Source organism: Spermophilus citellus (assembly GCF_964194105.1).
Source record: "Spermophilus citellus genome assembly, chromosome: X".
NCBI lineage: Eukaryota > Metazoa > Chordata > Mammalia > Rodentia > Sciuridae > Spermophilus > Spermophilus citellus.
Window position 1 is genome coordinate 12,616,800 of NC_138190.1, and position 26,573 is coordinate 12,643,372.

General features: G+C 39.8%; 2 protein-coding genes across 2 annotated transcripts in view; one reads left to right on the top strand and one right to left on the bottom strand.

Annotated features, from left to right (window-relative positions):
* NHS (NHS actin remodeling regulator) overlaps positions 1-26,573 on the top strand; it is a 337,999-nt gene that overhangs the window by 284,783 nt on the left and 26,643 nt on the right. Inside the window, exons 2-3 of the mRNA XM_081278169.1 lie at positions 7,073-7,225; positions 12,858-12,991. Of these exons, the coding sequence (XP_081134295.1) occupies positions 7,073-7,225; positions 12,858-12,991 (287 nt within the window). The remainder of the gene's footprint in view (positions 1-7,072; positions 7,226-12,857; positions 12,992-26,573) is intronic.
* LOC308638922 (calcineurin B homologous protein 1-like) lies at positions 24,389-24,976 on the bottom strand (the record flags this gene model as incomplete). The annotated part of the gene is made up of 1 exon (XM_081276873.1): positions 24,389-24,976. One exon carries the CDS (start codon positions 24,974-24,976, stop codon positions 24,389-24,391), a length of 588 nt encoding a protein of 195 aa, XP_081132999.1.

The following is a 26,573-nucleotide window of genomic DNA, read 5'->3' on the forward strand; positions in this document are numbered from 1 at the left end:
CTAATATTCCTCATTGCTTTCTATTATGGGCCATCAGAATGGATAGTTTGTTTAGGGATGTCTTCCTGCCCCCCCCCAAAATGGTGATGTGTGTGAAAATAATGGATAGAAGGGCAGGAAGGAAGGTTAGCAAAGGTGTGTGTGGCTAAGTGTGTCCTGTAAACACTCTAAGAACATTTTTTAAATGCCTTCTCTCAGAATGAAGCTATGGTATTTGCTGGTAAATGGATGTAACTGGAGACTCTCATGTTAAGTGAAATAAGCCAATCCCAAAGAACCAAAGGCCAAATGTTCTCTCTGATATGTGGATGCTAACACACAATAAGCATGGAGGGAGGGAAGAATAGAATTCCACTGGATTAGACAAAGGGGAATGAAGGAAAGGGAGGGGGTATGGGAATAGAAGACAGTGGGGTGAATTAGACATAACTTTCCTATGTTCATATATGAATATATGGTCAGTATAACTCCACATCATGTACAGCCACAAGAAGAGGAAGTTATACTCCATGTATGTATGATTATGACAAAGTACATTCTACTGTCATGTATATCTAAAAAGAACAAAAACTGCCTTTTCTCCTTCGAAGGGATGAAAATTACATTTCTGATTCATTTGGCATATTTTTATGATATTTTCACCATATGCATCGTTCAAACTTTGATTTTAGCTGTCATCTCCCCCCTTTTAAATTCTGAAGAGCCTGGGAGAACAAAGCAGGAGTAGAGATGGTGAAAAACAAGTGGCAGGGGTAGAGATTGAGATAGGGAGGCTCCCTAGGAAGGGAGGTCAATAATAAGCATTTTGCATTTCTCTCAGGGGTAATAAATTTTAAGGAAGCAAGAAGCTCATGAGGCCAGAACAGGCACAATCAACTAAGTGCCAATTTTAGCAGGGCAGGGGGATATTGGGGGCTGGAGATTGCTCCTGATTTTTCCCCCTTCTCAATTGTTCCTAAAACCAAGTCTCCTCCTGCTCTTGGAAATGGGCCTGGCTTTTCTAAGGGAGTGGTGGCCATTAGTTTTCTCAATGTCTAAGTCAGCTCATTTCCAAGGAGCTCAATGACCATATCCACACTTTCATCCACATCACTCTGAATCAAGATCTAGACAACTCCATTATCTCCAGTGTTTTGCCAGGGGAATGAAGTGAGATCAGTCTATAAAGACTTTTCGCTGCCCTGAGGACATTTCCTATGATGGCATTTTCTTTCAGCAGTTTGGTTTTGTGGTGTCTGCTTGCAAGGCTGTTTGTCTTTCTGGAATGTAACAAATCGTCCCAACTTCCTTCTAGGCACTGCCTGGAAGATTCACTCCATTCTTGGTTACACCTAATGCTGTGGATGATACCAAGAATGGCAGAATCCTTTCCTATATACTTTTTTTAAGATATTGTTTTAGTTGTAGATAGACAAAATACCTTAATTTTGTTTACTTATTTTTATGTGGTGCTGAGGATTGAACCCAGTGTCTCACCTATGCAAGGCAAGCGCTCTACCACTGAGCAACAACCCCAGGCCTTCTTATATACTTTTTATGCAGCAGATAGCTCACCGCCCCTCCCTCACCCCAATCACCTTCAGCCTAGGTGAACTTAGAGAGATGCAGCTAAGAAGCCAGAGAAGGTTTCTAATCCTACATCTTCTCTTTACCAGGTGTTATGACTTTGTAAATGTGCTTACTTTCTCTGAGCTTCTGTTTCCTTGTCTATAGATGGGGTAATGTAAGTTGTATAGGGGATGGTGATATTATGGATAGAATGCACCCGGCCTAGAGCTTGGCACGTGGTTGGAGCTCCACTTAAAAGCTTACAGTCTTAGATGGGAGAAATGATACACACAAATAGCCCTTTTCCTATTGTAGAGAGCAAAAAAATGAAACGTATAGCCCTATCTCCCATTGTCACCCTGGCCATTATCTACCCCTTCCTGTGGAGCAGTAACAGAGGGGAACAGATGACAAAGAAAGTGACTGACTGACTCTAGGGAGGTAGATAAAATAGTAGGAGGGTGCATAAGTTCTCCATTATTATTTCTATTATTGCATAACAAATTATTTAAAACAGTGTAAGACAAATCCAGGCCAAGTGAGGTGGCCCATGCCTGTCATCCCAGCAGCTTGGGAGGCTGAGGCAGGAGGATCGTGAGTTCAAAGCCATCCTTAGCAACTTAATGAGTCCCTAAGCAACTCAGTGACACCCTGTCTCTAAATAAAGGGCTGAGGATATGGCTCAGTGGTTAAGCATCACTGGGTACCAAAAAAAAAATAATCCATTTATTATCTTGCAATACCCAGGGGTTGAGAGTCTGGGGGTGTGTTGGGTGTGGTAGCACACATCTATAATCCCAGCAATTTGGGAGGCTGAGGTGGGAAGCTCTGAATTTCAAGAACAGTCTCAGCAACTCAGTGAGATCCTCAGCAAGTTAGCAAGATCCTGTCTCAAAATGAAAATAAAAAGGGCTGGTGATATAGCTCAGTGGTAAAGCACCTCTGAGTTCAATCCCCAGTACCACACACACACACACACACACACACACACACACACACACACACATGCAGAGTGTGGATGTGAGCTAACTATGTCTTCTTCTCAGAGCTCCACTGGGCTGAACTCAAGATACCAGCTGGGGCTGTGTTCTCATCTGAAGACTGGGGTCCTCCCCTTAGTTCAGTGGTTGTTGGCACAATTAAGTTCTTAGAGGTTATAGGACCCAGGCCCTTAGCATCTGGAGACTGTCCATCATTTTAAGCCATAAGGCCCTCTCCACAACATGGAGGTTTTCGTCATCAAGGTCAATAGGGGTGTGTTTCTGCTGCTTCTTGTCTCTTGCCCAGGGCTTACCTGATTAGGTCAGATCCATCTAAGATGATACTTTGCCTCTTGATTTATTAACTCAAAGTCTAGGGACCTTCAAATCCTTTTGCCATATAATGTAACACAAGACACAGGTTCTTCCCACACTCAGGAGGAGGGGGTTATGTAGGTTATATATCCGAGAGGGCAGGACTCTTAGGGTTCATCCTAGAATTCTGCCTACCACAGAGGGAACCCTGGATGTATCCAAATAAACATAGGAAAAACCTTGCTTCTGTTTGTTCCATTTTATTTTGGGGGGGGAAGGGTACTGGGGGTTGAACTCAGGGGCACTTAACCACTGAGCCACATCTACCCAGCCCTATTTTGTATTTTATTTATTTAGAGACAGGGTCTCACTGAGTTGCTTAGCACCTCGCCGTTTCTGAGGCTGGCTTTGAACTCTTGATCCTCCTGCCTCAGCCTACAGAGCCGCTGGGATTACAGGTTTGTGCCACCACACCTGGTTTCTTTGTTCCATTTGTATGAGAACAAAGGTTAAGGGTATTATCATGACATTATCTGTGTCTAGAATTTTATATAAATCCATCATCAGCATTTGTTAGGATGATTGACTTTGACTGTATTATTTGCCCACATATTTAAAAAATACATTATTCTTCAAAAAAAAAAAAAAGATTAAGGGCACTAAGTTTGCTCTTTTGCATAGTTCAGCCATGATGATATGGTTAAAATGGAAGACAAGGGGCTGGAGCTGTAACTCAGTGGTAGAGCACTTGCCTAGCAAGGGTGAGGCACTGGGTTTGATCCTCAGCACCACATAAAAATGAATAGATAAATAAATACAGTTATACAAATATATATTTTTAAAAAATGAAAGACAAAGTGAATCTGAAGATGTGGGACAGCCCTGCCATGGCTGTGGTAGAGCAAAATTATGAATGAATGGATTCAACTTGGGTTGAAATGTTACTCAGGGAAAGGAATAGATTCTTTTTTGTACCTGGGATTGAACCCAGGGGTGGTTAACCACTGAGTCACATCCCCCGCCCTTGCTTTTTCTGTATTTTATTCAGAGACGGAATCTCACTGAGTTGCTTAGGGCCAGCTCATTAAGTTGCTGAGGCTGGCTTTGAACTCACGATCCTCCTGCCTCAGCCTCCTGAGCCACTGGGATTACAGGCGTGCACCACCGTGCCCAGCAGGAATTGATTTTTTAAAAAGAGAAAATGATATAGTTTTCCCTGAAAGAATTCCATTAGTGCCTGTCTGTCTACCTCCAGTGGACATGTAATACTAGTTAATGCTCTGTGACAAAAGGACATAACTGAGAGCAAAGTCATGAAAGAGTTTTCCTTCCCTAAGAGAGAGTCACCACTGTGGCAACTAATGAGTGAACTGTGCACCTGCTAATGCATGGCAGAAATCCATTATAGCTTCTCCGTGGAGAAAGAAAATGATTTGGGACAGGGAGAGATGGGGACCCCCTAGCCCTGAAAGATGTTCTTGTGAGGATTGGTTCTTCCTGAAGGCTGTGACTTGGCCACCCATACTGGAACTCATGTGCTTGCTAGTCTTTGCATCTGCAAATCCACAGTTCTGAGCAGCAGGCAGAGTTCAGCAGCCAAGAAACTCAGCCCTGGCTTGCCCAGTAGGCACAGTAGGAGTGTGTTTAGGGCAACAGCAAAGGAGGGACACTAAAATTAATACTTTTTTCATATTTAATATTTAGCAAAGAGGAAAAAGGTTGCTGAATTTCTTTGCCCTTATTTTATGATATGCTAATTTATTCTGAAATTTGGGATCATCTACTGTAGAAAGAATAGCGAGAACTATAATCTTTTTGGTATTTAGAGCCTCTAGAGTTTAGAGGTCTTAGACCAACCCTAGGGAAAAGAAAGAGTATGCCAGAAGGCATTTCTCCTAACCTATTGCTTCCAGACAGAATCATATCTAAACCATTTTCATACAAAGCCAGAGGAAATATGCCCAAAGGGGCAGGGATTCCTCTGTGTTTGTTCTGTGCTGTATCCCAGCATCAAGGAACCTAGCACTAATAGCTGGTTGGGAGATGTTCATGAGTGGATAGATATTTCCATTGTTGGCAATCTCTTCCCTTCTCCCACGGTACCCAATTCCTTTCACTCCCAGATGATCCCAAGGCATCTTCAAAAGATGTTTTGAGTTTCTCAAACTTGCCTGATAAAAAAATAGCCTCAGGGCATTTTTCAAACATACAGATTATCAGGACTCTTGGCAATTCTGGCTCAGGGAGTCAGAATTCTGCATTTTTGACGAACACTTCTAGTAAGTCTTTTCTTTAAACCAACACTGAGACAAATAACAGGAGTTCAGCTCTTCCCACACAAAGATTTGAGGAGCCATGGACATTTGACCCGGTTTCTGAGTAGTTGTCAAACCTAATACCCTGAGCTTCTGTCCAGTGGCACTGAGATACTGATGGGCTTTAAGAGTCTTCTGGTTTACCTGCAGTCACCTAGAATCAGCCCTGCCTAAAAAGACTGGCCTGGGGGTAGGGGTTCCTCAGAAGCCCTTCTACTTTGGGGACTGCCCACTGAATTTCTTGCCCCTTTTTTTCAAAGGCAAACTTTATGTTTGTTCCTTCTCCAAGCTGTCACCAGCACATGAATTCATAGTCACTTCTGTTTAGTTTGGTAATGACTCACCCCCCCCACCACCACCACCATTGGACCAGAATTGACTGCTGCTGATCTTTTTTTAAAATATTTTTTTAGTTGTAGTTGGACACATACCTTATTTTAGTTATTTATTTTTATATGGTGCTGAGGATCAAACCCAGCATCTCACACATGTTAGGCAAGTGCTCTACCACTGAGCCACAACCCCAGCCCCTGCTGCTGATTTTTTTAGTCAATCTCAGTCAATGAACTGGACCGAGCATTCCTCCAAGGGTGGATAAAGTGAGCTTCTGTCTTCAGGACTAACTTTGGTACTTGGTGGGGAAGGAGGCAATTAATCATCAAAAGGTTGCATTTCCCCCATTTTCTTTCTTCTATTCCACTTCTATGAATATATTCTCCCTTCTTTTCCATTTTCCTTTTTTCATTTTCTGTAGAGTGTCTTGTTCCATGTAAGGTTTCTCAAAGTGAAATGGTAGGCCAGACTTCAAAAAGAAAAGATACAGAGAGGAATCAAAAGGCTGTTTGGGGCACAGGGGTAAACAGTGGGGAAGAGCTCTTCCAAATCATACACTGGATAAAGAGGAAAAGAAGCAGAAAGAGGGGATGAGACTGGGGGGAGTGGGGTAAGCCCAGGCCAACAGCCTAGGCCTGGACAGCGGGTTGGAGAGTGAAACCAACTGGGGCTGTTCTCACTATTCCTGAGGCTGCAAGACTGCCCAGTGCTCCTGAGTCCCTCTGGGAAGCCACTTCCTATTCAGAATCCTCCTGGTTCCTAACACTTACTTCCATAAGGTTTCATCTTCAGCTGTTGGGGGGTTCCATCCTAGGTACCATGTATATATAAAGGCAGTAGGGAGTTAAATACTGTTTTTCCCCGGGGTGGGTGGCATGAGGAGAACTTCCTTCCTTGATAGCTTGCATGAGCCTCAAGTACCATATTGTCTGCAGTTTCCTTCTCTCAATACCCATTGCCCTCCCCAACTGGTCTCCTCAAAGCTGTGCTTACCCTGGGTGAAAGGAAAAGTGGACGATACTTCAAAAGCTAGCAAGCAATGAAAATGGGAGGTGGAGGGAAAGATAAGGAATCCTTGGGGCCAGTGAATCACAAGGGACAGAGAGCAGGGCAGGGAATGGGCCAAGGTTCAGGTGAACAGTAGGAGCAGCATACAGAACTACAACTTCTGCCCTATGGTCAGAAGGCTGGAGCTAAAGCAAACTTCACATTCATATCTGATGCTTTCCTGAACATTCTTGGATGGCAGGATTCCCACCCTCACCTGCTTCCCCAAGTGGATTGGCTATGGGCTTGTCAAGGTTGACAAACGACTGTAAGAGGGCAAGGAGTCAAGGGATGGAGAGGAAGTTAACTGGTCATAGGCAGGCAGTTGGTGTCCTGGGGTCTCGTATCCCTTGGCTCAGGGGCAAAGGTTGTCCCTATCTTTTTCAAACTTTTCTCCAGCTTTGAGTTCTTCATATCCATGGACTTCCACTCCACCCAGATTCCATTCCCTGTCCACCTCTGACCCCAGAGTCCATGAAACAAACAACTTAAAGCCACTGATGTTTAATACCTGTTCTCCCCTTTGTTTTGCAGCCGTCTCCAACCTGGACATTGAGAGTAAGCTGAGCGTGTACTACCGCGCACCCTGGCACCAGCAGCGAAACATCTTCCTCCCGGCCACCCGGCCCCCATGTGTGGAGGAGCTGCACCGCCATGCCCGGCAGAGCCTGCAAGCCCTGCGCAGAGGTAACTGATCCAGGCTTGGGGCTTTTCTGGGAGAGAACTCAGAGGTTGCCCCATCTGGAGGTTCTTGGTCCCATCGGTCCCAACATCTCCCTTTGTTATAGCGAGTACCTCAAAATGTTCCCTTTTCTATCCTAATTGAAATCTATGGGTAATATAACCTACCTACACCCATATTCAAATTAATATTATTAGGGGAAATACTACGGAATGATATTGGCCAAATTATATTGTTATATTGTGTGCATGTATGAATATGTAACAACAAATCTACCATTATATACAAGTATAATGCACCAATAAGAATATGAAAAATAAAATAATTTAAATAAATAAATAAGATTAGGATTAGTATCTAAATATGATAATAGAGATATTAAAAAGAAAATAATTTATAATAACATATAATTCAATATGCAAATGCCCAGTCACAACTACATTAAAAGAAAGTGAAATCAGTTAGATGTTTGCACCTATCAAAAATAAGTTTTGGGGCTGGGGTTGTGGCTCAGAGGTAGAGTGCTCACCTAGCATATATGAGGCACTGGGTTTGATTCTCAATACCACATAAAATAAAATAAAGATATTGTGTCCACCTATAACTAAAAAAATAGATATTTTAAAAATAAGTTTTGATTAAATAAAGACAATCAGAAACCATTCCAAACAATAAGCATAGAGAATTGGAGGACTCCTGGGGGGCAAGAGGACACAACCATAAAAACCAGTACATTCAGCATATATTAGATATGAGAGAAAAAATACTTTGGATTATAATTTATAAGGGAGTTAACTCAAAAATAAGTTCTAGGTTTTTTTCCCTATAAGACATTCAGATGGGACATTTGAATATTGTGTGGGACCTGGGATCCTTTTTCATTGACCATTGTATACATCACAGTATGGCTGTCATGCTTGAGACTCCTGCCCATTCATTCTAACAATCAGAACAAGCCCTTCAAGGGCTCTTCTGTTTCTGTTGAGAACCAGTGAGCTGAACCAACACCTTCATTCTACAAGGGGGGGCGGGGCACGTGGAGGGCTAGAGAGATGGGAAAACTTGCTCAGGGTCATGCAGAGCAGGTTAGGTAGTGTCAGGACTCAGACCTGAGCCTCTGGACCCCCAGTGAGAGCTCTTTTCCTCCTTGCCGTACACTGTGTTTCATGGAAATATATATTTACATTTCTCTCACAGTCCTGACATTGCTAGACATGGGTACATAGCAGTCAAAGTGGAAATATAGCTTTTTCTTTTGTTAGTTACTTTTGATTTCCTTCAAACAATTTTTACTGGGATAAAGGAGTTAAAAATGAGCATCATCCTTGCAGAAACCCCTAAATGGGACATAAGAAGTTGGCATGCTAGCTTTTTTGGTCTTTGGAGTCTTGCTATGGAGACAGATGGTGTCTACACATCTATTGTCTTTGTTCCAAATTCCCTACACTCTTTTAAGGAATAGTATTTTTTGAAAGTATATAATGAATATGAAATATGTTAATACCATTATCAAGACGGAGAAATAAAATGATGATAAATATTGTTAGGTTATTTTCTTCCACATTTGTGTGGCTTCTGCCTTGTCCCCTATTGTCATTTTTCCTTTTAATGAAAGAGCTAACCTACTAATATCCCTAAAGCAATTATTTCAAACAATCCCTTTGTTTGTCAATGACAGATACTGTAACACTTATAATGAAGAGAAAGGATCAGTGTCTTCTAGAAGTATCTCTGGCATGCTTTCCATTCACTTCAACTAATAGTTGGCTAAAAAATTCTTCAACAAATTTTTAGTGCAAGCCACCTGAAAATGTTCATTTCCACTCCTGCCATTCCTGTAATATCCTTCATATCCTTTCATCGTGCCACTTATAACCTTTGGTCATACCTAACCACCGTGGGCTTGTCTTCCACTATTAATCCATGAGCAACTCAAGGGAAAGGATAATATCTTATCAATTAATTTTATTCAAAGTACTTGGCATGAACCCAGCCTATAGTCCTCAATGAATGTTTGTGGAAATGAATCAAATTCTGCAGAAAACTGATTAAGCATTGAGGGCACAAGATGACTACAGAGAAATCTGATCATTCTCACTAAATACTTTCTCAGATCTGATCACTGGAGAGCTTGAGTAACATTAGCCCTTTAGACATAATTCTTTTCATCCCTTTATTATTATTAATCAGTCCTCCCTGATTAGATTTTTATGGATTCAACCAGATAACACTGAGCTGCTCTTAAGCTATCACATTTCACTGCTTTGTCAGGTTTGGACTTAATGGCAAAACTGAAGAATAGCAAGTGCCAATATCAATTTTCTCTGAACTTCCTCCTGGGGGTAGTGAGAGAGGGATATGGGGCCTCCTGGGGTTTGGATGGAAGACTATGGAGCTTCGTCTTGCCCTCCACAGACTGGCTTGTTTTGTGGTTGGCTCAATAGCAAATCTTGGGTGTAGTAGTTTTAATAGCACTGCAGAGAGCCATAAACAGGAATTATAGACATCATAGAATTTAAAACATGCAGTGTAGAATTAAAATTAGAAAGTGACTTTTTTTTTAACCTTGTCCAAGAAACACAGTAGCTTAGCAGTGTTTCTATCAGCATAATCCACTTCTGCCATCTGGTGGTCATGAATAATACTGACCTCTCACACATGGCCTGGCTCAGCAAATGCCGCAGTGAGCTTTCCTGTAGGTTCTCTATTTGGACAGCTGGAATAGGCTGGCTTCCATCGGGAGGGAGTGGATGATGAAGCACAGACTAGGGAGGCTGCCGTGGCTGCAACTCTGTGTTCCTTTTGGAAATGAGGCTATAATGAGGGAGCTGGGGGACCAAGATTAAAAACCTAGAAATTGGCTGCCTTCGAGCCCTGAGTAATAGCAAACCCCTCAACAAACTGTTGAAGGCCAGGCATTGTGCTGGAGCTCAGGATTCAAAAAGCAATAAAGTGTTGTCTCTGCTCACAAGGAATTCCTGGTCTACTGAGGGAGACAGACATGTAACCAGGTAAGTTTAATACTTACCTGTGATATGGGAGCTGAGACGAAAGGTACCTGCCTAATCATGCCAAGGAGCTTCAAGGAAGTCTCCCCATAGGAAGCAGCATCTCTATTGATTTCAAATTATTCCAATTATTTTCCTCCTTTTCTCAGCATTCTTTAATGCTCAGAGCCAGTAAGAGTTTCAAGTGATGCCATGTTTTATGTTCATAAAATAGGAAGAGAGATTAATAAGTAACTATAAGGAGATAATTATATTTTATGTTTCCTTTCCTTTAAAGTTTCCGGCTGGGATCAGTTTCATTGGTCTAAGGGAATAAGAACCAAGCTTCTATTGTATAGATACTGCAGTTTCAAATTCGAGTAGACCAGTATTCTCCCTACCACACCACTGGCAAAAACAAATGTTACTAAAGAGCCATTAATCTAGCCTGCCTACACCCAGCCTAGGGCAAAGAAAAAGATATGTTTAAGACAGTGTGGGAGAGGAGCAATTGAATGGGAAATTGAGCTGATATCTCTCTCCTAACTTCTCTCCTCCTTCTGCCTCTTCCTAACCAATAATACCTGTAGTTTACTCTTCTTGATGAATTTTAAAATGTAAAAGGTATTCCTTGTGCTGCCCATTTAGAAAAGCTTTTTTGGCTTGCAGAGAAAAATGAGGGTGGCATTGGAGGTGGGCGCTTTAACAAGGAAGACATTTATCTCAAAATGTCTTCCTGATAAACATTGACTCTGGAGGCAATTTAACAAAGACCACCTACGTGGTTTTGAGGACTTTCCTCTGATTGCAAATGGGAGCCAACATTTTTGGAAAGAATCCCAAGCAACTGGAGATGAGGAATATGATCACATTTTCCTAGCACAGATATGAAGTCAGCAGTTCAGGTGATGAGGCCCACAGACAGCCACATCAGACATGGATGTAAAATCAGAAAGCTGGAGAGTGCTTAGTTCCACTAAGCACACTGAATAAAGCAAAGGAGAATCAGAAGAATCTGACTGGCATTAGGGAAGTGGATCAAAACAAGCAATGGGACTCAGAGAATCACCTAGCAATGAGAGTACCACCAACAAAGCCCATTATAATTATAGAATAAATACAGAATATGGAATGCACTGCAATTTTTTTTAAACTGGGGTTTAACAAAAGCATTAATTTGTTAATTTAGCCACTCAACAAACACACACTGAAAATCTATTTTGTAACAAGCACTGTAGACCCTGTGTTCAAAAGCTCAATGAAACATTCTCTCTCTCTTCCAGGGGCCAATTTCTAGTGAAAGAGACTAAAAGATGGAGAGATAGTATTTTTATCAACACAAGTATAGAAATGGGTATGATAGGGCAGCTGATATTACCTGATAGGCTCATCTTAGCTCTGTTTCCTAGCTAAAGAAAAGAAAGAAAACTTGGTAGTATCTTATATGTTACCAAATACTCTATTTTATGGTATCATTATTCAAAGAATTGGAATGTGGTAAAATGTAATTATAATTAAATAGTCTTGCTCCAATGAGTGAGGTGCAGTGGGACCTTACAGTACCTGCAGGTTAAGTAGTAGTCAAGAGCAAAACACTGAGCTAAGGCTGTACCACTCATAGCTCCACAATGACTTACCTTCCCTGAATCTGTTTGGGTATCTATAAAAGAGGGAGAGCATTAGTGCCCATTTGGTGGGGTTGTTGAGATGGTGCACATAAGATACTGGACAACTACTAAACTGTGTTGTGTGTGTGTGTGTGTGTGTGTGTGTGTGTGTGTTGCTGAGGATCAAACACAGGGCCTTATCTCAGTGAATATAGTCAGGATCCCTTAATCCCACACATAGATACTTAGCTTTTTCAAAAGATAGCTTTGAATATGAATTGTAGTACATTCTGCTGTTGTATATAACAAGTTAGAATAAAAAATAAAATAAAATAAAAAAACAAATGATAGCTTTGTTCCAAAATCAGACAAACATTGCCATTGGGATTGCCTTACTTTCTCTGGGAGTCCAGGATTTCAAAGCACTCTAAGTTTCATGTGTGGGTGACAGGGCTTAGATGGCTACAATTATGTGCTGGTCACCCAGTTTTCTGGGAAAAAATATGATAAGATAAATAAAAGCCCTGTTGTGTAGCACTTACCAATTTCTGTGATATAAATACTCCCACCATGGTCTATTTCCAGGTACCAACCGTTGAAAAAATGACTCACACAAATTCCTGAATCCAGAGCAGTGAGTTCCCCTGAGCCAGTGGGAGCTGGCTCCAGGGCCCAGCCTGGGCAGCTTTGATATGTTTGTTTCTATTTTCATGCCAGCATTAATGGCAGCAGATCTTTCACCATTGTCCTCAACATTTTTTATACTCATGTTGTTTTGAAATGAGGCACACTGCACTCAGAAGTAAGCTATTTTCTACAAAGATTATGAGATGGACCCACTGAAATGGATGTATCTAACTTGACGCTGATCATAAGTGAAAGTTTAGGTAGGAACCATTCTGAAAATCTGATTTGGCATATAAATAATATAGCGTCATAAAAGATTACTCTTTTTAATAGTCTTTTGCTAATACTCCCTAGGGGAAAAGAGAAATTGAAAATGCTAAGTGTATTTCAGTATTACTGCTTTTCTGCCCTGTTAGAACACCGGAGCCGAAGTGATCGCCGAGAGCAGAGAGCTGCTGTCCCTCTTTCCATCGCTGCTCCGCCACTGCCAGCCTACCCTCCAGCTCACAGCCAGAGGAGGCGTGAAGTGAAGGACCGCCACTTCCTAACGGTAAGCTTGATGGCCACCGCAGCCCTGTGCTTGCTGGCCGGGAAACATGAGTGTCTTGGGAGTCAGTTTCCTCCCAGTGAAGGAGCTGAGCTGACTGGGAGAGCAAACCATGGCACTTGGGAACAAATACATTTTCCCCCTTTCATTTCTGAAAGGAATGCCTCTATGGGGAAATAGATTAGGGATAGATATATTTTGTAATTAACTGGTTGCACAATGCAGTGAATACTAGTTAAGAAACTTAAAACCAGAAAACAAATTTACTTTGAATCCCAGTTCTGCTTACAAGCTAAAGAATTTAGGGCAAGTAATTTACCTTCCTTGCCCACAGTTCCCTCATCTGTAATATGGAGGAATTAATAGTATTGAGTTTGCAGGGCTTGAGGATGAAATGAGATAATGCGTGTGACAGAGCTTAGCACAGTGACTGACTAACACAGAGTAAGACCTTCATAAATGTCAACCACAACTACTGTTACTATTAGTCAAGTGATAACATGGCTGACTCAGTGGGAAAAGCTGGAGAAGAACTTAAGTGATGTGGAAAATCACCACGAAGAGAAATTGTATCATCATTTCATGCTTTCTCATTCTACAAAGGAGGATCATTCTCCAGGGTAATTTTCTACCTTGGTAAGGTCATCACTGTTGGTGATTTCACCCTTATCCAGGAGGGGTGAATATGGCTGTAACCCCAAGCATAGGTCACAGATGATAAAGCTGATCCTGGCTCAAAATACCTGCAAACACTATGAGCAACTTGCAAACATGTCACCCCAGATGTGCTTTCTGGGCCCTCAATGGGGACAAGTGAGTACTTTATGCCTCTGAGATGGGTGTCACTAAAGTGAGGAACAATGGTTTCTGTGACCAAATCAGCCCATACTGCCTGCCTTCACGTCTGCACTCTGCTTTCTTATTCTTTGAGGCCCAAAGTCTAAAGAAGTTACCACAGTGTCAGTACAAATTGAGGCTTTTATTTGAAATTAAATTTGTATGTAGGACTCTCAACCCTGCACCCTTATGGCTTGTACAATACACAAAATAGTGCAGAATATTCATGTACCAAGATAAGCAAACATCTAGATGAAAACATATTTCACCTAAATGAATTTTCATGATATAACATATCCATTAGGACTTTGAGCGATATTGGACATATATAGTCATTTTTTCCTATTTGCAGCTAGGCAGCAGGCTCTATGTCCTTCAGTGCTCCTTAAATGCACACTAAGTGCCATGTCACACTCATTACATTGCTGTGATGTAGCCCAAGGATGAGAAAGGGAGGTGAGAGCCTCTTATGGGTTTCTCGTTCTTCTGATGGAGCAGTTACACATGCTAGTGATTTGTTATAAAGGCCCTGCTCAGCAGAAGTTCTTATTAAGCTCAAATCTGCTTGCCGAAGCATTTGTTTTTAATGAGGCATTTTTGGCATAAAAATACTAAAAATATTTTTCCCATTCATTAAAAAATGTTTTGTGGCTCATTAAGTTGGTTTTCTTGTGCAGGGAGGTAAGAGAGAAGAATTTTGAGTGTTTACAGAAACGACATAAAAATATAACCCTTTCTCATAATCTGCATAATTTTAATAATGTCTAAATACCAAAGTAAGACTATAGGAAAGCCTTAAAATAATGAGTAGCAATGAGGGTGCTTCATTTACCCAAAAAACATTGAAGTCAGGGTCATCAATAAGACACTACTTTGGAAAATTTGCCCATCTCAATTGATAACATTTAGCATTTCTAAATAACTTGGGGGAAATTTGGTTTCATTTCTCCAATGGAGTTTGGGTCACCAAGTTCATTGGAAGAATTTCCACTCAAGTCATGTCCCTTAGACCTGGCTAGAGCATGGTTCTATGCATTCCACTTATAAAGCTGGATATTGCTGAATGAATAAAGGTTTCAGATATATAAGAACAGGAAATTCACAGGCAAATTCCTAGATTCATAGTTTTTAGAAAATTGCTGGATAGACATTTTCTTAGATAGTAACTCTCATTCACTCATCTATGAGAATTAAGCCATTTTTCTTCATCTAAAAAAAAGCATTCAGGGTAAGATTCTGATGTAGTCTTCCACAACTCTACCAGCTATCATACTTTGGTCATTACTGGCATAATCTGTGAAGCCACATTGCCTGGATTTGTATACCAGCTCTATCACATCCTAGCTGTATGATCCTGGAGAAGCTCATCATCTCAGTGTCTCAAGGATAAGAGTAGACAGTACTTCATAGGTTTGTCACTAAGGATTGAATATGTTAAAACATGTGAACAGTGCTTGATGTATTCCAGAAATTTCAGGCCTTAAGATGATGATGATAATGATGATGATGATGATGATGATGATGATGATGATGATTTGCCATTCAAGTAGTTGAGCTATGACATAGTGATAAGATCATAGGTCTAACTGGATTTAAATCCCAGCTATACATTTTGGTTGTATAATCTAGAAAAAAATATTTTATCTTTTTAAAATCCATATTTCTTCATCTTGTAAAACAGGGATGATAATTTCAACTTTACAAGATTGTTAAGAATTAATGATGTTATATAAATAAGATTATATCATATGTGTGAAAGTGCTCAGCATATGTGCCTAAAATATCTGGATATCTTAATATCTTTATCTATAACCATTTACATTAAAATTCTTCCCAGCAAATTAAAAGCCTGTAATGTTTACTCACAATTAAGACTAGAAGAAGTGGCTGGGGTTATGGCTCAGTGGTAGAGTGCTCACCTAGCACGTTCGAGGCCCTGGGTTCAATCCTCAGCACCACATAAATATAAATAAATAAAGGTATTGTGTCCAACTACAACTAAAAAAAATATTAAAAAAAGACTGGAAGAAGTATAAATTATTATTATTTTTTTAGAGAGAGTGAGAGAGGAGAGAGAGAGAGAGAGAGAGAATTTTCAATATTTATTTCTAGTTCTCGGCAGACACAACATCTTTGTTGGTATGTGGTGCTGAGGATCGAACCCGGGTGGCACGCATGCCAGGCGAGCGCGCTACCGCTTGAGCCACATCCCCAGCCCCAGAAGTATAAATTATTACACCATTTTTTGAAGGCAAAACTCATTTACACCTTTTGATTCAGCAATTCTACATCTAGGAATTTAATGCAAACAATAGTAGGTGTATGTAAAGATTTATTTATTAATGTGTTCATCAAGGCACTGTTTATAATAGCAAAAGAGAGTTATAGATACCATAGGTATCTAACAATATGAGCTTAATTTAATGAATCCTGATATATGTGTATGTATTTATATATGAATGGAATATCAAAAATTGTGAGATAGAATATTTGATGACATGGAAAAATTTGTTTCACGATCAGGGATTTTTAAACAGTTTATAAAATTGTATATAGTATGATCACAAAAACATCTGAGTGTACAGTATACACACAGAGAGAGAAGGAGTTAGGAGAAAAGTATGCAAAGCTATATATCTGTGGTTCCCAAACTGTGTGCTGAAATTCCCTAGGGCACTGCAGTGAACTCCTAAGGGGACCATGGGATATTTTAAATTTCCAAGGGAGACATCTGTCTGGTGACATCTGGCAATGGCTCCAAAGTTAAGCCCACAGGTCCCACAAGTAGGAAGAGGGGATGCTTCATATCTTGTTGATTAATCTACATCAGAAGTTTTCCGAGGGGAACTCACAAGAAACTGGAGTAGCCAATTTAGCTTAAAATGCTGTGAGCTAAAAAATTAAGAGGTGTATCTAATTAAAGCCCATCTGGGAGTCCTCCCTTGGAAAAGGTGGTAAAAGAGGTAATTTCAGAGAAAGGATCCCTAAAATGATAGTATCTCTTCCATCCTTCTAATATATTCTGAAATTTTATAGCCAGAGACTATATCTGTTTCCTATTAGAGACCAGCCCTGCTAGATATTTAACCTCTAGGAAATTAACTTCTGATCATTTCTTTGGAACATAAGGCTATTGTGGACCTGGCTATAGGGAAGGGATTGAAACAAATGTTTCTAAATCCATATTTTCACATAATATTTTAACCTTTTTTTTTTAATTCAACACAGAAAACACAGCTTTTGAGTGGTAAAGGGCCTAAAGAGTTGTTTGGGCAAGGCTGGGAGCCAATTGTAAAAAGTTCATAGTAAAAATGTTATCCCAAGGGCAACATGAAAGAGAAATTGCCTGGGATCAACTTCTGTCCACATGATTGAACTTTTGGCTCCAATGAACTTGTAAGTGGCAGGATACTAATTATGGTGGGGGGTTCTGGGGGTAAGGAGAGAAAAGAGTGTCTCAGTGTGATATATTCATGTACTAAGCAAAAACCCATTTATTGTAACTCCTTTGCCTCCAGGTAGAATTCTTGGAGAATTTTTTCTCATCTAGGTTGTGGTGAAACTGAGAATGACAATTGAGTATCAAAACAAGGAGCCTTTGCCAGAGCAAGAACAGATAGCCTACTCTCTGAAAATCCAACCATGGATTTTCACTCTTAATACCAGCCATTAGAGGTGGCCCATGCGGTGTTTGTTGGTAAGAAGCAGTACTTTTATGTGCTCAATAGCCTTTAGATTTACAGTGCTGATGGCCAGAAAGCTGCTTGTTAGAGGCAGTTGAACAGATCTTTTTTAAAAAAATCAAAATACATGCTGAGACTTCCAGGTTGCTGAAGACAATGGTACTATACTAGGTCCCCATCTCCCAGTGTTTCCTTCAGAACTGGTGTAGGACAAGATAGGGGAAATAAAACTGCACAAAATACCCCATAAGCATTATTTGAGGATAGAGAATGCCCAAACACCAAATTAACTGTTAAGTAAAAAAGAAAAACAAGTATCAGTGGGTCTCCTCTTGTTACAAGGTAAGGGAGGGCAGATTCAATAAAACTATACAGAAGAGGGGAACTAGCAGTGGGACTTAAGGTTGACCAAAAACAACCTCTAGAAAACATTAAATCTACCCTAAGTCTGAGAATACTTTTTAAAAGTCCAAATAGATACAAGCTACAGGAAGAAGATTTAAAATATGTATACTTTACAAAAGCAGTCTTCCATATACAAAGCTTCTTCTGGGAGAGATCAAAGGCAAAAAAAAGAAGAAAAATATGTCCTTTGGCAACTAGAAATGAAGGAGAAAAGACAAAAGAAAAAATTGAAGGACAAATTACTCCTTCCCTGCCAACAAGTAAACTAAAGATATCTGGACTGTGATGCACTGATAAAAGATGGTGTCATTAAACTAATAAGCTTAAATAAATTTGTTTCCATAGAAGAAACAGAAGTTATTAAGGAGCCATGCCACAGACACAGATGGTTTCCCAGAGGAATTCAATTAAACCTCCAAAGTCCATATACTCCCAATGCTGTATAAATTGTTTCAGAGCATTAAAAATGAAGTAAAATTTCCCTGTTTCTTTCATGATACTTAAACTGCAGCCCATAAAAAAAATAAAGATATCTGCAGCTGATATCACTTATGATTATTGATTCAAAAATTCTAAATTACTTAGCAAAAAAAATACCATTACATTAAGAAATTAATATACAATAACTAAATAGAACTTATTTCAGGAAAGGAAGGTTGGTTTAATGTTGGGACATCTATTGGTATCTTATACATAATAACAGATCCAAGAAGGGCAACCCTATATGATTATCTCTATGGATGCTGGAAAAACCTTAAACAAAATTCAATATCAATTTTTAATTTAAAAAAAGACTTAAGAAAATAGGAATTGAATGATACTTCATTAAAATTTTATATATTTATATACATATATGTATATATAATATATGTATATAAATATATATTATATAGAAATGATATCTATTATATTTATAGTTTTGTTTTTAATTTTTTTAATTATCTACACATGACATTACAATGATCTTGGCTTTTTTAAAATTTTTTTTTATATTTATCATTTTAAGGTATATGTATTAGTCAGAAAGTCAGTACCTTACTTAATGGGGAACCAGTAGAGGCATTTCTACTAAAATCAGGAAGAAGCAAGAGTGCTCACTATCTTTCTTACTGTTTAGCATTGTATTTGAGGTATTAATCAATGCAATTAGACAAGATAACTCAGTTAGAGGCATAAGAATTGGAGAAGAATAAGTAAACTCATATCTATCTGAAGATATTATACCAGAAATATATAGCATTAATACCGCCGATTATCAGTGATGAGTTTTGCTCTCTCACATGTTGAAATATAGCATTAGAGAAGCACGCCGGGGTAAGCACATGAAGCAGTTTATTTAAAAAGGGGTAACAGACTTCTCTCAGGAGGGAAAAGGGAGCTCTAGCTCCCATAGTATCCAAAGAAGTGAGAGGTCCTGCCTTTTTTATAGATCTTAGGCTTCCTTTGTTTTCCTGCTCTCCTCCCCTATCTCTCTCTCTCATACTAGGCCCTGGAAATGCTCCGTGGGATGGTCAAAAAGTGAGAAAGACAGGGGCTGGAGAGGCCAAGATAGTGTGATCTGGGCCAGAAGGGGTATAATTGACAACTCCCTGTAGGGAGGGACAATCCCTGATTCAGGTTACCTTAGCAACTGGTTGTAGCAGGGGCGGGTTATCTTGATAAGGGTGGAGGAAGGGCTCTGAAGTATTAGCATTTCAATCCCTCTCCAACTTCCCGGACTCACTCAAATTGGCCTCCTTGATCTGACTTGACTTGATTTACCTATCTATATTGACTGTCTAATTCTGGCTTCAGTATACCCCCAAATCCTAAAGAATCAATGATAAAACTAATTCAAGCAATAAAAGAATTCAGTAAGGCAGCAGGGTATCAATTACACAAATGATAGCCCATTGACATTTGGGGGCAGATAATTCTTAGCCGCCCGATACACTGTGCCATATTGGGCAGCATCCCTGGCCTCTACCCACTAGAGGTCAGTAGTGTTCCTTTCATGATTTGTGACAACCCAAAGTGTCCCCAGACACCAAATGTTCTCTGTGAGAGCTATAATCACACCTCATTAAGAACCATTTAGTTAGATGCATACCTCCCACCATAAACAAAACTAAATTCCAAATGGATCAGGTACCTAAGTATAAAAAAATGCAACCATATACATACTAGAAAAAAAGTATGGTTAATTACTCTTTGACCTCAGCCTAGGAAAAGCCTTCCTAAGTCACTCAAAGTACAGACGCAACAAAGGAAAAGCTTGATAAATTTGAATAATAAATATTTTTGCATTCTCAAACACAATAAACAATGTAAAAATACAACTGGAAAACTGGGAGAAATGTGTGCAATGGAAAAAAGGCTAATATCTCTAATGGATAAATACTCTGAAAAATTGAGGGATGAAGAGCAAAAATCTAGAAGAAAAAAATGGGGGAAAGATGTAAATAGACAATTCAGGAAAAATGTAATTTTTTTTTTTTTTGGCACCTGGGATTGAACCCGGGGTGTTTAATTACTGAGCCACATCCCCAGCCCTTTTTTATTTTTATTTAGAGACAGGGCCTCACTGAGTTGCTAAGTGCCTCCCTAAGTTGCTGAGGCTGACTTTTGAACTCACAATCCTCCTCCCAGCCTCTAGGATTACAGGTATGTGCCACCACACCCAGCTAAAAATATTTCTTAAACTTAATAAAAATTGTTCAAACTCACTTATAATTAGAAATGCAAATAATACTGACATACCATTTATCACCTGTTAGATAGGCAAAAATTAATATCACAACCATATGACAAAAACGATATGACAACATGCTCTCTTGGTGTACCCTAGGGAAACAGGTACTCTCATACATTACTGGTCTACCATTTGCAGTTCAACCTATCTGGAGGACAATTTGGCAATATCTAACAAAACTACATATATACTTTCTTTTTGCCCCAGCAATCCCACTAAAAATATACTTCCAATAATACAAAAAGTTTATTTATTGCACCACTGTTTACAATTACAAGATATTAGAAACAACCAAAATGTGTGTACATAGCAGAGTAATGAATTAAACAACATGATATCCACACAAATGGAGCTATAAATTAGCAAGAAAGATCTTTATGAACTAATATGGAGTGATTTCTAGGACATACTGTTTTGTGAAAAAGGGAAAAACAAGAGTGTCTATCCTATGCAATCCTTCACGTTAGAAAGAAGGGTACATGAAAACAAACAGGTGTCTACTTGTTTGCGTAAAAGAATAGAGTCAGTTCTGCAATAATACAACCTATGCATCCCTAAAAATCTCCCACTATGCAAAACTACACAATAAAAACCAAAGGTTTATGGGGAAAGCAGTTAGGGGCACAACACTAAAACACTACTTCCATACCTCACCCCCTCTGGCCCTTCCCTCCATCCTCCCTCCTCCCTCTCCCCTCCCTCTCCCCTCCCTCTCTCCCTCCCTCCCCCTCTCTTTCCAAACACACACAGATAGAAATCATGGTAAATTATTAAGAAATACATAAATAAACCAAATGTGGTGGCACATGTCTGTAACCCCTGCAACTTGGGAGGCTGAGGCAAGGCCAGCCTCAGGAACTTAGGAAGACCCTAAGCTACTTGGTGAAACCCTGTCTCAAAATAAAAAATAAAAAGGTCTGAGGATGTAGCTAGTGGTAAAGACCCCCCAGAATAAAGAAAGAGTGGGGGAGGAGAAAAGAAAATACATAAACCATAAACATTGTAGTAAATTGGCACTTCACCTAGAAAAGAAACCCTGAAGTTTGCTTATGGAGTGAGCATCAGAGGGGCTGCAGTTGTCAGTTACTGGGAAGCAGTGGAAGGAGGGTTATTTGAAATTGAAGGGAAGGTTGTTAACACCAGGCTTGAATGGGATCCTAATACAGGGTGAACTGGGGTACTGATAGATATTTGAAGTGTGTTGGGGGTGCATGTTGTGCGTGCACGAATGTTGTATTCTCACACAGGGTGCAGTTCCTGTATTCACCTAGAGTTTCTGATGTATGAAATCATGCATAAGCAAATGTGAAATTCACATTATGCTCAAATCATTCTCTTAACATATCAATCACATTGGAACAAACTCAAATTTTCAAAACAAGCATAGCAAATTGACCGCTGCAAGGATGATAAACTAGAAATTAATGACACTGATTTGCCTACAAGAGGTAGATAGGGATAGCTTAGTAAGAATGAGGAACTGGCTGGGCACGGTGGCTCACACCTGTAATTCCAGTTCCAAAGCAGGAGGATCACAAGTTCAAAGCCAGCCTCAGCAACTTAGCTAGGCCCTAAGCAACTCAGCAAGGCCCTGTCACTAAATAAAATATATTTTAAAAGGGGGTAGTGATGTGATTCAGTGGTTAAGTGCCCCTGGGCTCAATCCCTGGTACCAAAAAAAAAAAAAAAAAAAAAAAAAAGAAAAAGAAAAAGAAAAAGAATGAGGGATTGGTAATGGGTTAGTAGTAGTGTCAAGAAGGAGTGTCATTTCTCTGAGTATATTTTTTGTATGGCTCATTAGAGCCAGGTAATGTTATAATATCCCCCATAAATAAATAACATCAGTCAGAATGTGAGGAGAACCCCAAGGTTGAAAATAAATAGTAACAAATAAGCCAAACTAAACATAAATAACATTACCACCTTACAGAAGATGGCTAACATTAATAACTTTGGAAATCAGTATTTTTGTTTCGTTGATGGATCCATGGACCATGAGACACAACCATGGATTAAAATAGTTTTCTATACAGCCAAAAGAGTGAAAGCTGTAAACTCAAGAACTTTACATACATAAGTTAAAGAGCCTGTGAGGTAACTAACAGATTAGACAATTCTTCCCTTTTATACAATCCCTATATGACTTGATCACAAAGTCAGAGTGATACTTCAAAAAGAATTCTTCATTCATTTATACTCAAGTCATCCTGCCTGGCCATCCCTTTCCCTGGTCTCCATCCATTCTTCATCCCTTTGCAGTGGTATTCCTTAGCCATTCCCTTCCTTAAGAATTGTGTATACATTTTCCTTCCTAAGCAAGCAAGTAAGCAATGGGTCAGGGAAAAGATGGCCAAGGGCAGATGCACAAATGAAGAGACTTAATTAGACAGACTTTGGGATGTCAACAGCCTGAATCAACTTAGTTGACTTTGGCAAAGAAGCTACTCTGGCTTGCTCAAAGGCTTGTTCCACCTCAGATTGTGCCACTAATTCCAAATTTCATGTTTCTAAGAGATTAGCAGTAATCTACACAAGAAGCTAGGAAGCTATTGTAACCACGCATCTAAACTACAATACATTTGATGCTTTGGACTTCTTTTTGGAGCCAATGACAGCTTCCAGCATAGTCATTTGCCAAGTGTGAAAGTCTTAAAGATATGGAGGACAATCTTGAAATCTCAGACAGGACAAATTGGGCATTTGCTTAGCAGTAATCTACTTGGGAACATGAAGTGAAAAGAATTCCAGTGCCCATAACACTGAGGGGTCAAAGCAGGATGCTTTTCAGGGTGTCCAGCCTCTTTGTTCAAAAACCCATGAGAAAGTCCCCAAGAATATGGTCAGAGCAGAAGTTCTGGTGGTGATGGTGCCCCCAACAAACTGGCATACACATGGCTGCTTTCTGAAGGATCTACAGTGCAGTAACAAGGTTTGCCACATAGGTGTGCATGTGGAGGCTCAGAGACTGGAGGGAGAGTGACCAGAGTGAGCCACCGAGAAAATGTGGCTCCACACCTTACCTCCCAAGAAGACCATCTCCATCAAACAATCCTTTGATGACAGAAGAGAGTGCAGGGAACAGAGGTTACATTCTTCCCAAAGAAGAGTTGATTCCTGAAAAGCCCTTGGGGAGGCAATATCCTAGAGACTGATTTATGAGCAAAGGTAAATAAAAACTTGCAGACCATAGAAGTATATTGCCAAGTTAGAAACATATTTAATAGACATAAATATGATGTGGGGTGCCACATCAATCAGTGGGAATTGGAGAGCTAAGAAAAATCAAGGAGACTGAAAGAACCAGCAAAGGGTAGGTTGGGTGACAAAGAAGCAAGAAGCAGAGAACACATGGGAAAAGTTGGAGGCAATGCCAAGGGCTTATTGGAGAAGGCAGCATGGCTATAGTCTACATCCCACGAAAGAGCTTGGCTGTTTGGTTCTCGGCGTAGTTACTCCTCTCATTTTCTCAGACCAAATGGACATCTGGCATTCAGCAGTAGGACAAAGGAGATGATATTTGGAAATGGAGCATCAGTGAATGCATACTGAAGAGATATTCCATAACACCCTCTTCACACCAAAGGCAGTTTTGTGTTGACAGAGAATATCTCAGGTTGTCATACAGCCAACAGCAGTATTTGCGGGGAGGGCAATGATAGGGTAGAAGAGGGGCTGGTACACAGAAGGTTCTCAAGCTCTAGTTCTTAAGTACTAGAGAGCAGGGAACAATTTGGCTTCACTGCTTTAATCAAGAAATTGAATGCTCATTTTCTGCTCTATGTGCACCTTCTCTAAAATGTTAACAAATTCTGTGAAAGATATGGCTCCATCTCCATCCTGATCAGCTTCCTGGATGGTCCTGTCTGCAATGATGCCCAGTTGCTCATCTGAGATATTCACTCCAACCATCATGTGTAACACCTGTAACAGCTCACTGCGGGAGATCTTGTCATCTTTATCCAAATCATATAGTTGAAAAGCAAAGCGTAGTTTGTTGATTCGGCTATTGAGTGGTTCGGATCCAATCACATCTTTGTTCTTTACATCATTATCAATGGGTCGGAAATGAGCCAAGATTCTTATGAATCCACGGAAGTTCACCTGGTCTTCTCCATCTGGAAAGAAGGCACTGATGATCCGGTCTCCCAGTGGGTTGATGGCAAGTTCTGGAATCCTCTGGAAATCTTCCCGGCTGAGAGATCCACTCTCTTCTTTGTCCAAGGTAGTGAACCGTCTATAGAGGCGGGCAATCTGACTATGGGAAAAGCCAGTCTCCTTCTTAATTGCCTCCAATTCTTCATTCCTCAGTAACATAGAGGCCTGAGATCCCATCCTGACCCAGGAACTCCTCTGGGAGCGACCCTGCCAGAAGCAACAGGGTAAAGCTAAAAGAAGAAAGAATTGTTTAAAAATATTGTACCCTAATTAGTAACTTTATTTTTACAAGGAAATGAACTAACAATTCTGAAATTATTTTATATGTATACCAAAACTGAGCAAAAACAATAAATATTTTGTGGATTATGCCAGCCAAGTATCTCACTGTTGGAGAAAGGAGATACAAATAAGAGTTGAGTCTAAAAAGAATGCTTCGGTGTTGGATTGAAATCTAAAGTGCCAGTATAAATTTATGCACATATTCACATATGTATACATACTGATAAAGATAGATGGATAGATATAGAGTAAATGTGTGTGTGTGTGTGTGTGTGTGTGTGTGTGTGTGTGCATGAGTATTATTAGAAACAACCAAGTGCCACAAGAAATAAAACACATGCTTGGAAGTGGGTGAGCAAGGCAAACCTTTACTTCTGGCAGAAGGGCCATGAGCTACTGGAACCTGGCTAGCAAGTGTGCCTGAACGAGCAGTCCACCTGCTTATATCTAATGCAGTTCTGCCCTTCACTCTGATTGGAGGAGTTCTGGGTTACAGTCTATACAATTGGCTAATTTTAGAATTAGGGTGGGCAAAAAGGAAGGGCTACAACTGGATCCAATTAAGGCTGAATACTATTCTGAAAATGGACCACCACACTTTGTGTTTCTCTCAGTATGCAGATCTATATTGTTTAGCTCTGTCATCTGAGAAGGCCTTAGGAGCTAGGGCACTCTAATAACACTGAGGACATCTAGTGTCTAAATCTTGTTTCCAAATAAGATTCTCTAATAAGGGGGTTCTTTTGGAGAAAAGATTTATTCCAGGGCTGGGTCAGGGAAAATACAAGATAAGCCTAGACTATCTTGTGATACCAGAAAGTAAGAAAATACTCAAAAAATAATAGGGGGCATTTCAGAAGGGCATGGAGAGAACTTAAAGGAAATGCCAGTGACCAAATCTGGTACACTTTGAGCTATAAAATAAATAATGGTAATGGATTATAACACAGACAAGATAAATATCCATCAATCCATACTGATATAAATAAATTGGACAGATAAATAAATGGGAGGGGTCCAGCTCTTCATTTCAGAATACTAATTAATAAATATAGAAGTAATGATGGGGAAAAGATCACCATTAGCCAAATACCATAGTAATAATTTTTGCAGGCAGTAGTCATCAATGAATGCTAAAGTTAGGTGGGTGAAAGTATGCTGAGAATTGGGACATTTGTATAGTAGCAATGTTTTTCTTCATAATATAATTGTTGGTTACAAAGAGAAAATAGTAACTTGAGCTGCAGAAACTTGACAGACACTATCTTCACCAAAGGTCAAAGTTAACATCATCAGTAATAGGTCACACTTATGTATGCACCTCCTGATCTGATGCATTGAGAGGACACTTTTGTGGGACTTTTGCCAAAAAAAAAAAAAAAAGTCACTTTACTCTAATCAGGAGAAGATGTCTGAAAAACCCAAATCAAATGATATTCTATAAAATAACTGACCAGTACTCTTCAAAAACATCAAGGTCACAAAAGAAAAA